The 16,285-nt window shown below is 40.6% G+C and overlaps 1 protein-coding gene across 2 annotated transcripts in view; it reads right to left on the minus strand.

The window, feature by feature from the left end:
* The window catches only part of GUCY1B1 (guanylate cyclase 1 soluble subunit beta 1), a 47,520-nt gene extending 35,232 nt beyond the window's left edge, over nucleotides 1–12,288 (minus strand). The window contains exons 1-2 of one of the 2 annotated variants that reach the window (XM_032332703.1): nucleotides 12,145–12,288; nucleotides 11,392–11,465 (exon numbers count right to left, since the gene is read on the minus strand). In XM_032332703.1, the coding sequence (XP_032188594.1) occupies nucleotides 11,392–11,465; nucleotides 12,145–12,147 (77 nt within the window). In that variant the 5' untranslated portion in view covers nucleotides 12,148–12,288. Of the gene's footprint in view, nucleotides 1–2,755; nucleotides 2,905–11,391; nucleotides 11,466–12,144 lie in introns of those variants that run through there. The other variant, XM_032332704.1, reaches the window with a different exon arrangement.
* Nucleotides 12,289–16,285: the final 3,997 nt, after the last annotated feature.

A 16,285-nucleotide genomic window follows, 5' to 3' on the forward strand; every position in this document is an offset into this window, starting at 1 on the left:
CCAGTAACTTTCAGATGACAGCAAATATCATATGAAACCAGAAGTAAACTGGATTGGAATATATTCAATAGTGCTCATGTATCAAATGGCAACCAAGAGAACTATTATCATCTTATATCCGAGTTTGTGTTATTATATCCTGCTGCTTCTTACTATGTTAAGTATCTCTTAGATTACCCAAAAGAATACAGCTTTTCCTTCTTTCCAAATAGTATCGCTTGCAGTAGTTTGTGTTACCTTTACCTATATACTCAAGAACTGTATTTGGGCTAAGCATTACATCTTACACTTGGTGCATTATTCGATAAAAGAAGTCAGCAGAAGGGAAGACATATTGAGAGATTTATTTTTAAAGTGGCTTAAATGAGGTTGGATGAAGTGGGAAAAAGAAAAAGGCACTTTCTTGGGTTAACAAGTAAACCTAGATGGAGAGAAACCCATCTGGTTTCATCTGCACCATAAGTCATAGTGTTTTCTCACAAAGCACGCAAAAGCAGCAGCTGAGCTATTTCCATACGCGGTTGCGCTAAGCCTGGGCCAGTTCACCTCTCAATATTTCCGTTTCTTCATCTGTGAAATAGAGGAACAGCAGTACTTACCTGGAGTCCTGTTGGTTGGCAGATTTAGTCTACCTAACGGGCTTAGAATAGTTTTCCCACCCACTAAATGCCCAATACAGCCAACCTGCAATAGTCTAGTTGTTGAAGAAGAGGAAGGAGGAGGGGCAAGAGGAGGAAGAGAAGGAAAGAAATGACAATCAGATATTGGGAATTTGTATTCAGCATCAAAAGAGTCAAACTAAAGGTGCACTTAATTTGTTCATTTGATGGTAAATTCTCTTCATTCAAGGAGCCAAGAACAAACAAATCCTGTCTCCCCTAAGAACTTTTATTTTTTTAAGATTTTATTTATTTATTTAAGAGAGAGAGAGAGACAGAGAGAGAGACTGAGAGGGAAGGTCAGAGGGAGAAGCAGACTCCCCGCCAAGCAGGGAGCCCAATGCCAGACTCAATCCTGGGACTCTGGGATCATGACCTGAGCTGAAGGCAGCCGTTTAACCAACTGAACCACCCAGGTGCCCTTCCCTAAGCACTTTTAAAAAATAAAGACCAAGACCAAGATTTCACCTGAAGATGGAATAAGAAACCATCATACTCCGTGTATTTGTGGCCACAATAAGTGTTTAAAAATTAGGTAGGAGTGCATGAACAATTTTCCTAGTAGCAATTTCCTACTTACTTTTAATGATGGCTATTTGTTGGGATTTAAACTCATCATTTATTTACACTAATTACCACTCCCCAGAAGAGCAATAGGTATTTTTACGGTGATGTTCTGTGGTTTTGGCTTTTGAATTTTGCTTTCTTAATCACTGATGCCAAGCCCAAGTGCTGGAATAGAACACGTGCTCAATTAATGTACCAATGTTTTAAAAGGCGTGAATGCATTTTCCCTCATATGTTTCTAAACCGCCTACTAAAAATCAAACAATCAAACATGACTGGCAAAAGTGAGCAGTTTGTTTTCAAACTACTATTTAATTTTTATTTTTTATTTATTTTAAAGATCTTATTTATTTGACACAGAGAGTGATCACAAACAGAGGGAGCAGCAAGCAGAGGGAGAAGGAGAAGCAATCTCCACTGAACAGGGAGCCCGACGCGGGGCTCAGTCCCAGGACGCTGGGATCATGACCTGAACCAAAGGCCAAGGCTTAACAGACTGAGCCACCCAGGCACCCACTATTTAATTTTTAAAGACTAGGTACACGATTCGTCATAAATATCCATTTAGCATTTCTCATAACTCCATAATTGAGATAATGCTTAATTGTGAAATGTGAATGTACAAAAAACAGAATTCATATTCTGACACTGAATTCCTGCTGTTATATACTTTTCAGAAAAGTTCAGTATACTAGAAGGTTCTGACTTTTCAGTAAATAGGTTTCCCATAGAAGTATGAAAGCAGGTGTTCTGTGTTAGTAGACCCTGAATATAGCCATCTTAAAAATAAAGTCCCAAAACAGGGTCTGATCTCAGGAGGAAAAGGTCAGCACACATCAAACAATCAACCTGACCAATTGGCTTTAAAAACCATTATCTCAGAACAAGTTTAATTCAAAGACAGAACGTAGATGTCATCTTGACAATAAACCCCAAGATGGTCTATTTCAGTGTACTGGAAGGACATCATAAATGCTGAGTTGTTTCCAACCAGTACTAAAATTAAAAGCCCCTGCTTATAAAACAGAGATAACTATATATAATACCTAAAAAGTTAAAAATTCACATTTTTTTTTCCTGAGTGCTTGTGAAGTATTAATGACCCCTCAATTTTCAGTAATGGGTTTCCACTAAGTCTGAATCTGCAAAGGAGAAACTGGATTGAGGCAGCTGTAGAGGGGAGAAGCAAGGGGGAGAGACTGGCCCTTTAAATGCAGCGACACCAGCATCCTGCTTGGAGTCTCTTTCAGTTAATAAAGGTCCCTCCTTAAGCCAATGTGTCTACTCATCCAAGTACGGTAAATAGTAACAATAAATGCTGTCAAGAGTGACACAGACTGAAGCAAAGTGACATCACTCTAGATACATAATTGCATTTTTTTTTCTTGATACAGGTGGCCAGCCACAAGGGTCTCATCCTGAGTTCTGAAGACACATCCATAAACATCTCCTGCGAACCATTTTCAGTAGCTTCATCAGACAAATGAATGCACTTAGATCTGTGTGTGTGCACTTCATCGTGAACTCACCTTGTGTGCCCGCTGAGTCACAGTTCTTCTAAAAATAAATAGGTTGCTCAAAATTTCTGAGGCTCTGGTTTTCTTTAGCACATGTGCTAGTTGGTGGTGGATAAAAACCACCTCTAAAAATGTCACAGCCAAAATCACCTGTCTGTGTGCTTGAAAAGCCCAGAGAAACAAAAACAAAAATGAGTAGTGCTAATACACATGTAATTGCCCAAGCCCATGGTAAACTGGCTGCCTTGGGAAGGGTCAGAGGTCCTTCTCTTTAGAGGAAAGCACATAATAAGATCATTGCAAGCCTATCTTGGTTCAGGTTCCTGCTGTGATCATTAGATTAACAGCTGAGTGATTTGAAACAGGGTTTTAAAGTCATGAAGCTTCAGTTCCCTTACTTACAAAATGAGGACAATGAAACAATTCTATTTTCTCTGGTGTTTGTGAGGATTAAGTGAGACAATGAGTATAAAGCACTTTTCAATCCTGGGGACTGTGGTTGAGGAACTCCATGGTAAGTGTGTGGTCTATAAGAGCTGTTACATTCAAAACTGAATGACATGATGATCATTCTCATCAGGTTTTTAGATTTAATTTCAGTATTACATATTACAAACACTTATCTACAGTTTATAACACTGACTTCAAACAGCACCATTATCTACCCAGCTTTTAGACACCTGCTAAAGGATTCAGTCTTGTCCTGAATCCAGTTCAATAGCTGGTTTCTGGTATATGAAATTGGTCATTCAATAGTAGTGTTTCTTTCTTTCTTTCTTTCTTTCTTTTTTTTTAAGATTATTTATTTATTTATTTGAGAGAGAGAAAGAGAGAGAGAGAGAATGAGAGAGAGAAAGCAGGCATGAGAGGGGAGAAGTCAGAAGGAGAAGCAGACTGCCCACCAAGCAGGAAGCCTGATATGGGACTCGATCCTGAGACTCCAGGATCATGACCTGAGCTGAAGGCAGTTGCTTAACCAACTGAGCCACCCAGGTGCCCCCAACAATAGTGTTTCCAATATTTTATTATATCCATACACATAGGGAGATGACACAAAAGAACTCTGACTCTTCCAGAGGAGATCCCATTATATACTGCTCTATCTCCTGCTTTTGCTATTAAAAAAAAAAAAAGAGTCCATTTTAACAGAGTTTATATTGTGTTAAATAGTGGTTATAAATGTCATCACTCTGACATAATAAATCCTGGTTACAGAAAAAAAAAATCTGTGAATGTGCATGTGTTCTACTCCCTGGAAATTAAAAATATGAAGGATTTTTTTATATATGTATAATATTTTATAAAATATATTAAAATATATTTTATATATAGACACACACACATAATATATAAACATATACACACATACACATGGGGGAAAAAGAGAGTGAATGAGAAGAAGAAAAAGGCAACAATATACCAGGCTCTTTTCTAGGTAACTGTTACAAAGGCTAGAATCTACTAAGACAAAACAAACATTAATGAATAATAGAAATACGTAATTATAAACCCTGGTAGGTATTATGAAGAAAAACTACAGTTTCGGAGGTGAGAGAAACTTTCCCTTAGGAAGTCACATTTGTTTTGCCATCTCAAAGCTGAGACACATTTCCATTTCTGGGTGGGGGATGGGGAGGGTGAAGAGAAGGAAAATCTGCTAAGCACAGGTGTTCTCCTGATACATAAAATTCAAAGTCTTCAGGACTGAAAACTGGCCCACGAGGCTGGTGTGCTGAGAGAAAGCAGGGTACGTGGACTGAAATGAAAGGTCTCCATGTTTGAGTGATCTGAAAATTGATCACAAAGCATTCTGATTAAGCAAAAATTTAGTATTTCTTGATTTGACAAAAAATGGCAAGGAGATCAGAATACACAATGGATCTAAGACCACAATAACAAAGAGGTATAAAAAATACTTCCAAATATTTGCCTTTTACCTGGAATAGAGACTTCTTTAACCTCAGTATTTTTTGACAGGAAAATTTTTTAAAAAAGTGCTCCACTTTACTGGACCAAAAAAAAAAAAACATTTTCCCACAGTTTCCTCTTTAATGAACAATGAGGCAAAGAAGCAGATGGAAAAGCTGCAAGTACTCATGTCTTCTGAGTTGTCATTCTCTGAATTGGGCCAGTTCTGATTTCTTAAGGCATGTTTTCCTGTTAATGTCTACATGCTATCGACTCATAACTATTGCTTTCCAACACACTGAGGAGAAACATGTGCTCAAGTCCCTTATCCTGCAGAGAGGCAAGAGAGTGGAAAGGATGTTGTTCTTTGTGAACAGTAGCAATGTCTCGTTAACATTACCCACAGCTATGTCCAAACAGATCAAAAGGGAGAAGAATACAGATGTTCTAATTTTTCCTCTGGCTCTGATGTTAATGAGCAAAGCTCCTTCTCTCAAATACCTAATTAAATAATGTTTCTATGATTTTTTTTCAATTCTCAAAACAAAGACCTAGCTTGATTTCAGGGGGATACTTCGAATCATCAAAGAAAAACCCTGAGATCAGGCTATGACCTATGCTATCACCTACGTATCATGTTGCTCACCAGGCATGGTCCAGGTTTAGGGAGAGTCCTATGTGAAGAGCTCACTGGCAGATACGTGAAGGGGTTTACACATGGACATCTACTTCCTCCTCTAAGAATAACTTCAAATGCTAGTGAGCTTATCAACCAGCAGACTGTGCCTACCTCCTTCAGGTTAACTAGCAGGACTTCCTACAGAAATAGGTCTTGATCCTAACAATTATCGCATTTACCTATTTTTATCTGTATATTATTTCTTTAATTTGGACTGAGGATGTTTCTGGGTATGACCGTTAATATGATTTCATTTTTGTATGTGTATTACAATAGCTCCTATGTCTATCTTAAAAGAAGCATTTCTAACCTTTGCACCAGAAGACCAGGGTTGGAGTCCTGACCTTTTAGCTTCCTGTATATAATCCCTAGGACAGTCCTTTAACCTCTTGGAAACTCAGCTTTATCATCAAAAACAAACAAACAAGAAACAATATTGCACTCCCTTATATGTGGAATCTACAAAGGACAAACTCAGAGAAACGGAAGTGGTAGCTACCTGGGGGTGGGGGTAGGCGAAATGGGGAGCTGTTGTGCAAAGGCTAATATACCCAGTTATAAGATTAACAAGTTCATTATAACTAATAACACTGTATCATATACTTAAATGTTGCAAGAGAGTAGATCTCGAATGTTCTTACCACAAAAAGGAAATGGTAACTGCATGATGAAAGTGGTAGCTAATACTATGGTAGCAATCACTTCACACTTAATAAATGTATCTAATCAACACATCTTACACCTTAAACCTACACAATGTTGTGTGTCAATTATATATCAATAAAGCAGGAAAAAAGTTGACCTGGAAAAGTCTTTCAGAGTCCTGGGATCTAGCCCCCATCAGGCTCCTTGCTCAGCAGGAGCCTGCTCTCCCTCTGCCTGCTGCTCTCCCTGCTCGTGCGTCTGCTCTCTCTCTCTCTCTCTCTCTCTCTCTCGCTATCTCTCTCTCCCTGTAAAACAAGACAATAAACTCTTTAAAAAATAAAATAAAATAAGGCAAAGCACAGTGCCTTATTTTGCTTGTTTTAATTTATTTTTTTAGTAAAATGTATAGGAGGAGCATTTGCTACATTTTCAAACAATAAATAGGGACTAGGGGAGGGGGGACTAGAAAAATATAATGTCAGATTGATCCCAAAGTGGAACCAGCATCACGAAAGTAACAATTTTCCCATAATCTGCAGAATGGAGAGGGTGGGTGGGGCAGTCAGACCCAGAAACCCAGTCATGAGGCTGTTGGAGAAGCACAAAAGAAAGTGCTAGGAGCCAGAATAAAAGAAGGGGAGAGTCTAGGGGCACTTCAAATTCAAAGAACTGGTACCAGTTGTACAGAATGGACAAAAGAGAAAAATCAATGAAAATGACCAGGAAGTTACTACTTATCCTAGAGTGATAAAGGAACATTTAGTCTCTTACACCTCCATGAGCTACTATTGCTTAAAGGAGAATGTCCAATCTTTCAAAGGAGCTGGGGAAGAAAAAAGTCAAAAAATTTTGGTTCTAGAGTGAAATTAATAGCTACCATTTATTAAGCAGTTACTTTTCAAAAACCGTGTTAAGCATTTTTGGACATTTTTCAACATTTTACAACAACTCTATACAACAGGAATTATGTTTTCCTTACTCCCAGAGGCTCAGAAAATTTAGGTAATTTGGAAAAGTCACATTACTAGCTTATAGCAAAGCACTTGCCTATATGAACCATAACAATCTGTGATTAGCATATTCAACAGATACATTAATTTCAAAACTGAAGATCAGCTTGTTTCTATGCTTGAGTTATGAGCAGTAATCTTTCCACGTCTGTGTTATAGGCAGAACAAAACAAGAAAAAATAAGACAAAAATATCCTAACAACTCTTAAAAGAGTTAGTAATATGGTAAGATTTTATTTAAAGGCAGGGAGTATATCTTACTTCTCTACCCTCAGTGTTTAAAACTACACTATGCTCATTAAAAGTAAACTTAACTAGAGGGATGCCTGGGTAGCTCAGTTGGTTAAGCTATTGCCTTCAGCTCAGGTCATGATCCCAGGGTCCTGGGATCTAGTCCTGCATCGGGCTCCTTGCTCAGTGGGGAACCTGCTTCTCTCTGCCTCTGCCTGCCACTCTGCCTGCTTGTGCTCTCTCTATCTCTTTGACAAATTAATAAATAACATCTTTTGAAAAAAATTTAAAAAATAAAAGTAAGCTTAACTAGAGAATGAAAAAAGGAATAAATCAATGAAGGAAAAGGTACGCCGCCTGTTGTTGGTAAATCAGATAAAACCATACTAAACATATATGAATTCTTTATTCAAGAAGGATGATTGACAACATTCTAGAGGAATTTGCTCCAACACACAGAGTTTGGAGCACACACAGTTGTGTGCTCCAAACACAACTAATAGTGTGATTATATCACTTTCAAATCTCATACTAAAATTTTGATCCAAATATTTATCTCGTACTTTTTAGTAAGACAAAGAAGGGCTAAGCTACATATTGTACAGAACTATGGAGTTTCAAATCTATTTTTAATTTGTTCCTTGGCCTGCTCAACTCAAGGCAAAATAATTAGTTTTTAGGAAGGTATTGTGGGTTTTTTTTATAAACTTTATTCATGTTAGATTTTTTTAATCTCTTTTTATGTTTCAGGGAAGCTAAACCAATCTAAAATTGAATCCATTAATTTGATACAATGATTAATTTCATCAGGGATGGTGGAAGAATGACAGATATGATTAAATCAAGTAGTTAGGTGTTTTTCTAATATCAATAACCTGACTTCATGTCTTCTCTGAAATTACTGATTTTTTTTCATCATCTTTCGACCATGGCTTCTAAAAGGACCATCTGAAAACTGAAAAGAAACCAACAAAACAAGATTTTAAGTAGATTCAGAGGTCTCTTTTTCTTTTTCATATGTATTGGTGGTTTGATCAGAGGTAGTAAACTACAGCCCATGGATTAAATCCAGTCCGTTGCCCAGATTGTCTGATCTGAGAGCAAAGAATCATTTTTACATTTTAGATGGTCACATTTTAACAGTTATGTCCATACCTACATAATAGCCTCCATATTGACTTTTGACCGGCAGCACCTGGATTATTTACTATCTGGACTTTTAAGAGAATGTTTGCTGATGCTTAGTCTAGACATTTTTTTTTCTTAAAAGGAGGAATTTAAAACCTCTGTGAAATGGTTATATTATTGGTAAGAGTGTAAGTGGATACAGAGTTTACAATGAAGCATTTTTGGCTCCTACCACTTAGCATTTGTTGCCTGGAATCTGTTACTTAGGATTTTATTTGTCATTAAATGTTTGGCATCCTTTCTCATGAAGAATGGATGGCCATTTCCTACTAAACCAAAAAAAAAAAAAAAAAGTGTTATATTAAGTTTTATAAATATCAATTTACATAGTTTCTCACAGACCAAAAAAGGAAGATAGAGACATTTGGTGCTTACCGAGACCAAAAAGAAAAGAAAAATATTACACATTTAGTTTTTCATAAAAGATTAAAACAGAAAGTATACTGCATATTGAACCATTGGTCATGAAGGGCATGATCCTTCCTTCCTGGAGCAGAGGAAGAAATTGAAAGGAGGCATCAGAATCTTCCAAGGAGCATTTTCAAATTAGCTCCTCCAAATTTTCCTCTCCTGCCCCTATGCAATGAACATGTCTTTGCTGTGCTAAGGGAATGCTTTTCCAAAGAGTGCAAAGTAACCCGTCAGGGGTACTGAGGGGTTGGGAACCAATGAGCTGCTTTAATCCCTCTCAACACAGAAAAATGAGCAATGTTCTCTATCCCAGATCGTCCATGGTACCCAAGAAAATAAGGGCTCCAACAGAAGGGACACTCAGGCAAAAAAGGATCAAAGTTAACACCTGCATTCCAACACTGGTTTAACTATAATAGTATTCCCCTTGCTGGGGTACATAATTGTTGCAGGGTTACATATAAAAAAGACTCATATGATTTGTTTCATTTTACCAGAAAAAAAGATTTTGAATGATTCAAGTTATTAAGACTTGAACAGATTAAGACTACTATTCAAAAATACTTAGAGATAAATTAATAAGTTAAACCAGATTGATGTTTAATTAAAAATTAATATGCTTTTTAAAAAGTAGAATGTAAAACATTCTTAGCCTACTCTGACAGAGTTAAGTTCTCACACCACTGGAATTTGAGTATTTTTTGGTATTTTGACCTTCTCTGGGGAAAATCTAGCCAATACAAACAAACCACTTGATAATTTAATTTTTGAAAATTTCTGATACATTTCTCTATAAAGTATAATTTTTCATCTTAGTATTTAACCATGATTTAAGTTGATAATGGGTGGCACATACACTCTAAATTTGGTTAAAGCACATAATAACTATTTAGCCATAATAACTATCTTTTATTGTGCTCTCAAAATTTCAGATATATTGTCATAGCATATTCATCCAGAAATTTGGGGATTTCTACATTACAGATGAGATAACATGTGGGAGATACACAGAATGTTTTCATAAATTCACAAAGTGGCTTAAAGATAATCCCATACTTAAATTACACTGCCCAAAATCTTGCTTTTGACATCTGCCTTCTCTTTAACTCTAAGGAGCAAAATAAAAATTATGAAGGCATTAATAAAGCAAACAGATTCAAATCCCAAAGTAAGCTTTAGTGCCTGAATGCTCATTTGATTCAATCCATAATTTCCAAATCCCCACTTCTTTTTATTATATGTAGATATGTCCTGTGGGTAAGATAAATGGCTCATGGAACATGAAACCAGGCTCAACCGTACAGACCCAAGGAAGGGAAAGTCGCATTCTAGTGCTTAATATTTAATCCCGGCCATCTCCATGGAAACAGACATTTAAAAGAAAACACTGTCATGTAACTGCATAATAAGACTTTTTAGAATTGATTGCCAACAATTGCAATGTATTTAGCAAAAAAAAAAAAAAAAAAAAAAAAAAAAAAAAAAATTGCCTGAAACACCACCTACTTGATAAAACAAATGAAATCAGTGAGGTCAGGAAATGAAAGTAAAGAATAACAACGTGCTCTCCTCAGTCCACCCAGGTAATCACTTCCTCTCCCTCCATTTCAATGTGACAGATTGTCGTTCCCCTATGAAAACCCATATATATGGTTTTGGTATAACTAGTTGGTTGTGCTAGCTATACAAGTTCAATGCAAATTTCGCCAGAGTAAGAGAAGAAAAAGAGAGAGAATTTCCTTAGAACGAAATGTTCAACCTGCCCACGGAGAGGACCCATCATCATTCCAACAGGCTTTAAGTCTCAGATGTCTGTTGTATTTCCGTCCACGTCCAAAGTCCTGCCAGTGCTAGACTAAAACTAAGATGCTCTCCTGCAAAGAAGCCTTGTAGAAGCCAAAAAAAAAAAGGGGAGGGGTAGATTTTGAGAAAATGAAAGAAAAAAAATTCCAATTTTACTTTATTTCAAGTGAGTAAATGTACTTGATTCAGTAGCTCAAGAAATCATCTCAAGAGAAGCGACGTTTAGCGCACTAAAAAGGCTTAACTATTTTATGTGTCTGCGAGGTGTGTAAATTCTAAACGACCCAAGGTTTCCTGTTTGTTTCTAAGGCCTCGGGCTCTATGCACGTCGCGGAGGCCTTAGTGGTCCCCGGGGCCCCTTTCCGCGTGGGAGTCTCCCGGCTTGCAGAGGCTCGGAGCCGCCGCCCGGGCGCTGGCAGAGCTTTCCCACGCTCAGGCCGGGTCGGAGGCCGCGGTGACCCCAGGGGCTCCTTCCCCTGGTTCGCCCTCAGGGCCCCGCCCCGGCCGCCCCTCCTCCCCAGGTCCCGGCTCCGGAGCGTGGGAGCGCAGCTGCAGCCGGGAGCGGCAGGCGGAGGCATCTCCAAGGATGCGCGCCTGAGACCCAGGCAGGAAGTGGAGGATGCAGTGAGGTGCTGGGGACATCGCGGGGGCCGCCCCGGGATGTCCCCCACCCCACCCCACCTCGCGCGCGCACACGCGCGCACACACACACGCACGCACACGCAGCGCGCGTCGCCAGAGCGGGGCCCAAGCTAGAGGGGCCCGTCACTTACTTGATGTCTTCCCACACCTCCGGCCCGTAATTGCGGATCACCAGCAGCTCCAGCGCGTGATTCACAAATCCGTACTGCAGGGACAGGAGAGACCTGAGTGTTAGGGACCAGCGGTAGGTGGGAAGGGGCTCGGGGGCGAGGCAGCAGCACCAGCCGCCACAACTCTGGTTTAACCTTGTCCCCTGGCTCCGCTCTGTTCGGGGTGCTCGGTGCCGAAGAGAGGCATCAGAGACGCCACACCTCCACCCCAATAAAAGGCAGATCCTCTCCGCCACCGTCCGCCCCATCGCCGTGCCACCTTCTTACCCCTCCGCTCACCTGTCACCGCTCCGAGGCGGGAGGGTGCGGGGTTGGGGGTGGGAGGGGGTATCCGGGCAAGTGTGGCAAAGGGGACGCGAACCCGGCGCTCCCCCCGCCATTGGCTCTCAGCCACCCACACCGGTGGGGTCCGCCTGAGCCGAAAATGCCCCGCGCCTCAGCCGCAAGACCCCTTCCCGAGCCTGGGAAGTCGCGGCACGGTGCCGAGCGGTGGACCCTCCGCTGAGGAGCAAAGGCAATGACCGCCCCCGTCGCGACCCCCAGCGATCCCAAATCCCTTCCCAGGACATAGGCAAGACCGCGAGACTGCTCCCGCGACCCGCGGTGCGATCCTCCTGCCCCCGCGCCAAGCTCCGGCGGCTCGGCCGGTTCCTTAGGGCAACCAGGCCGGGCACAGCGTGAGGTTCCCAGCCTAACCCGACTGGAGACACTCACCATGGTGTCTGCGACCCGAGCCGAGGAGGCAGCTCCCACGCAGACGCACGGCCGAAGGGACCCGGGTGGCGGCTGCAGCAGCGACAGCGCAACAGGACCGCGGCGGCAGCATAGAGCTGGAAGCCGCGCAGCCGCCTAGGCCCGCCCTGATTGCCACCTCTTCGCAGCCAATGGGGAGTCGAGCCGCTGGAGGCCGGTCGTTGCCTCCCAGTTTTCAACCAGTCAGCAACAGAGGAGGGAATTCGGATGCTCTCTGCGCTGCTGCGCTCCAGTGCCTTCCAGCCCCCGCCCCAGTGACAAGGCTTTCATTTGAGGCCATTACATGACGACGGAGAAGCCCCAGTCTTGCTTCTTGCATGAATTCTGGGGGAGGAAGAATGCAGCTGTTGGTGTCTCATCAAATGCATTCTTACCCAAAGATCTGCCTTCATGGGTAGCAAAAACTAAGGATGAGTGTGTGTGTGTGTGTGTGTGTGTGTGTGTGTGTGTGTGTGTGTGTTGCAAGGATGAGTCTGTGTCTGTGTGTATTGCAACAGACAAGCCCTAAAAAGGACTAGGCCCTCATGGTCAGCATCCTCATGTTCATCGTCCTCTTGCAGATAAACATTTCCTTTGTGGCTTGATTCCTCAACAGCTTTTGGCAAACTGAAAGCTAGTAGTACTCAGCTTAACACATATTACTTGTACTTAATGAGACTAGTTGAATGAGCCAGCTAAGTATTCAGCTTGATAAGTGTAATAATACAGTTTGGTGAGCAGCCTGTCAAACCTAACTTTGTCCTTCCCTATAAGATTCCGTGATCTGTGCTTTTTCCTGGTGAGACGTCTGACCCTGTACCATAGAGAAGAGCCATGGGAGTTTTTAACTGCCCAGAACAGATTTTCTTTCCCCCTTCCCAGAGATTAACAGATGAGCTGGAAAACAAAACAAAACAAAGTGAGCAATAATCTTTTCATTAATCTATCTCCCAGTCTACATTCTACCAGGCACTTAGGTTCCTTACCGCTCTGAGCCCCACCACAGGGAAAAGATGAGAGAACAGGAGTTTTCTGTTGATTAAAACTCTGCCTGAGGTGCATGGATATGGTTAAATAGTATTAGGTCCAAAGTGAGGAAGAGAAAGAAGCATTGCTACTAGGTTGCCAGCCTCAAGTGGACCTGAGAAGCCAGGATAGTATTCTGTAATGTGAAGAGTTTACTGTGAGAAAAATTTCAATATGGTAGAAAAAATGTCAAAGCAAGAAAACTGTGCTGGCATTGGTACCCAGAGACCTATACTGAAGTGTGACTGATAAAGAAATAATATATAAAAAATAAAACAACAACAAATAACTTATTAGAAAAACTAACTTTATCAATGATGATCAAATAAGTTAGAGTCATACAATGGGATACTTTACACAATAAATAAAATATTAAACCATAATTTATTATTAACTATTAATTTTTAACCATTAAAATGGCCTATTACTCTCTGTAACCATGAAAAAGATAGATACATAACAATACAGAAAAAAACATACTATTAAATAAACAAATGATACATGAATGTAATGACCCTAGATTTTTTTTCATGGTTATATAGGATAAAATGCTATTTGGGTAGTAAGACCACACATACACACACACACATTGTCTTGAGCATAACCTTGGGAAATGCATAGGAAAACTTCTATATGCCTATTGTCTCTAATTCAAACTAGTGGTTGGACAGACCAAGGCTTTTACATTTTGTATTATGACCATCTGTACCTTTTGATATTTATCTATAAAGATGTAATAGTTTTTTATCTTGTTGAAAAGAATTTTTATCTTATCTTGACCTATCTTCTTTCAACCAGCAGTAGACCCCTGTTGCATCTCAGTCTGGAGTGTGCTTTGGTGTTCTCTAGACTTTTCCTAGGCAAAAGATAGAAAGGAAACTGCTCTCTAGTTATGAAAAAATAAGAAAAGTCCATCTGGAGAGAGATATGAGAGGAAATGAAGAATGAGCGTCCCTGTCAACTCTTGTTCTCTCTCCCTGAAGTTCAAACATTTCTCTATCATTGCTCTTCTGTCTGGTAACTTTTTGTACTGATTGCCCTTCTGTCCAACACCTATTTGCATTTGTAAACATATTTTACAGTTTTGTTTTCTAATTGTCTCATATTCACTCTGAATCCAAAAGAAATTCTGTCCACCAAATCTTTGTCTGCTTTTGTTTGGCTCAGATGAGACTACAAAGGGTATGATGGTCTATGAAATGGGGGTGCCCATCAGCTGTGGGTGATCCTAAAGAAGGTCACTCTGTTTCTACAACACCTACCGATTATTGCCACCATCACTCCCATGACAAAGGAGCATAGGGATACAGTCACAAATAGTCTATGTTGTATTCTCAGAAACAATGTACTACCTTTGAAGGCACCAAGGGCAAGCTACTCCAAGATGGGCCACTTCGGTGTACAGACTATTTTTTTTAAAGACTGTTTCTTTTTTAACAATTTTAATTTTATTTATTTTTAAAGTGAACTCTACCCTTACGTGGAGCTTGATCTCACAACTCTGAGATTAACGGTCAAATGCTTTACTGAGCCAGCGGAGTGCCCCTGGTAAGGAGACTATTTTGAACCAAAAGCAGTCTAAGATCCTGTAAGCTCTAAAGAAATTTTACCCCTCCCTTAACTGCTTAGAAGGATTTAAATTGAGGGTTTTTTTGTTTTTGTTTTTTCCAGAATAAAGGTGACCAGTAGAGACAAATTTTATCTGAGTGACACATCTGTATGGAACGACAAACATCTAGTTATGAAATGGCTGCTCCTCTTATTGCCCTGTAAATTGCTTTTCTTCTGTTAAAAAACAAAATTAAGGGGGGCCTGGGTGGCTCAGTGGGTTAAAGCCTCTGCCTTCAGCTCAGGTTATGATCCCAGGGTCCTGGGATCCAGCCCTGAGTCAAGCTCTCTGCTCAGCGGGGAGCCTGCTTCCTCCTCTCTCTCTGCCTGCCTCGCTGCCTACTTGTGATCTCTGTCTGTCAAATAAATAAATAAATTATTTAAAAAAAAATTAAACCAAGTAAGTGTGAAGATCTAACTGTCTTTATTAAAGAAATCATGAATTAGGCAGCACCCCCTCCATTAAGTAGACAGGCACTCCAAGAGTTGTTCAAAATGGAAGGATTTTATAGAAGAATGGGGGGGGGTAAGCTTATTAGCAAAAGAATAGGATTGTGCCAGGTGAGGGTGGTTTCTAGAGGAGAAAGCAAGATGCCTCATGCAGATTATCTCATCTTTCTTTGGGGGATGGAGAGGACTCAGGTGGCAGATTCAGTAGCACAGATGGAAATTTTCTACATTTCTGGGGGAATATTGAATTGCTATAAGATTAGTTATTGGGCACTGACTTGAGAACTCTGATGAAGTGACACAATTTGGGGCCAGTCTTTGTTTTTTAATACTTTCTTCTGAAGTCCCAGACCCCTACCCCCTTCTCCTTAGTTCAGAATGACATAGATACTTCATTTTGCCTGACCATCTTTATGATTCCCGTGCTGTGTGGATTGCCAGTTCATACACAATTACATTTTATTATCCTCTGTGAGTCTCTCCATTAATCCAGGTAGGAAAACACTTGATGACAACAGGAATTCTTGCTCCAGGACTGTTGGCATAGTGGACAGTATCCTTTCACTCGCCGAACACTGCGTGCCCTAGGCACACCATGTCAGCCCCCTGGAATCCATCTGGGGAGTCCAGTGGAGCAAGAGTGGAGAGAGTCATTTTTCTCTCTTCCTAAATTTAGATTAACTGGACAAAATAGTTCCTCAGGCTTAGCTACTCTTTGGTTACTGATCCCTTTCCTCCCAGAGATGGTCTTTGTTTTCTTTTGTCTGTGTCTTTCACGTGGTTCGTCAAAGGGATTTGGAATGTGTGAGCATGAGGTAAAGGCTGTCTCCCATGGACAACCATGGAAGCCAAAGCTGCAAACCTGGTGAGCAGGAGTCAAGCCTTTAGCTGTTAGAGCGCTTGCCACCAAACTCAAAGACTCCTGTGATAGGATAAGTTGGTCAGACATGGGTTGACACTAGAATGTTCACCACTTTCTAGAAAACTTCCATGCAACCAGGTACACTATAAAACATTAAGTGGTCCCCAAGCCCATGAT

Source organism: Mustela erminea, chromosome 2, assembly GCF_009829155.1.
Source record: "Mustela erminea isolate mMusErm1 chromosome 2, mMusErm1.Pri, whole genome shotgun sequence".
NCBI classification, from domain to species: Eukaryota; Metazoa; Chordata; class Mammalia; order Carnivora; family Mustelidae; genus Mustela; species Mustela erminea.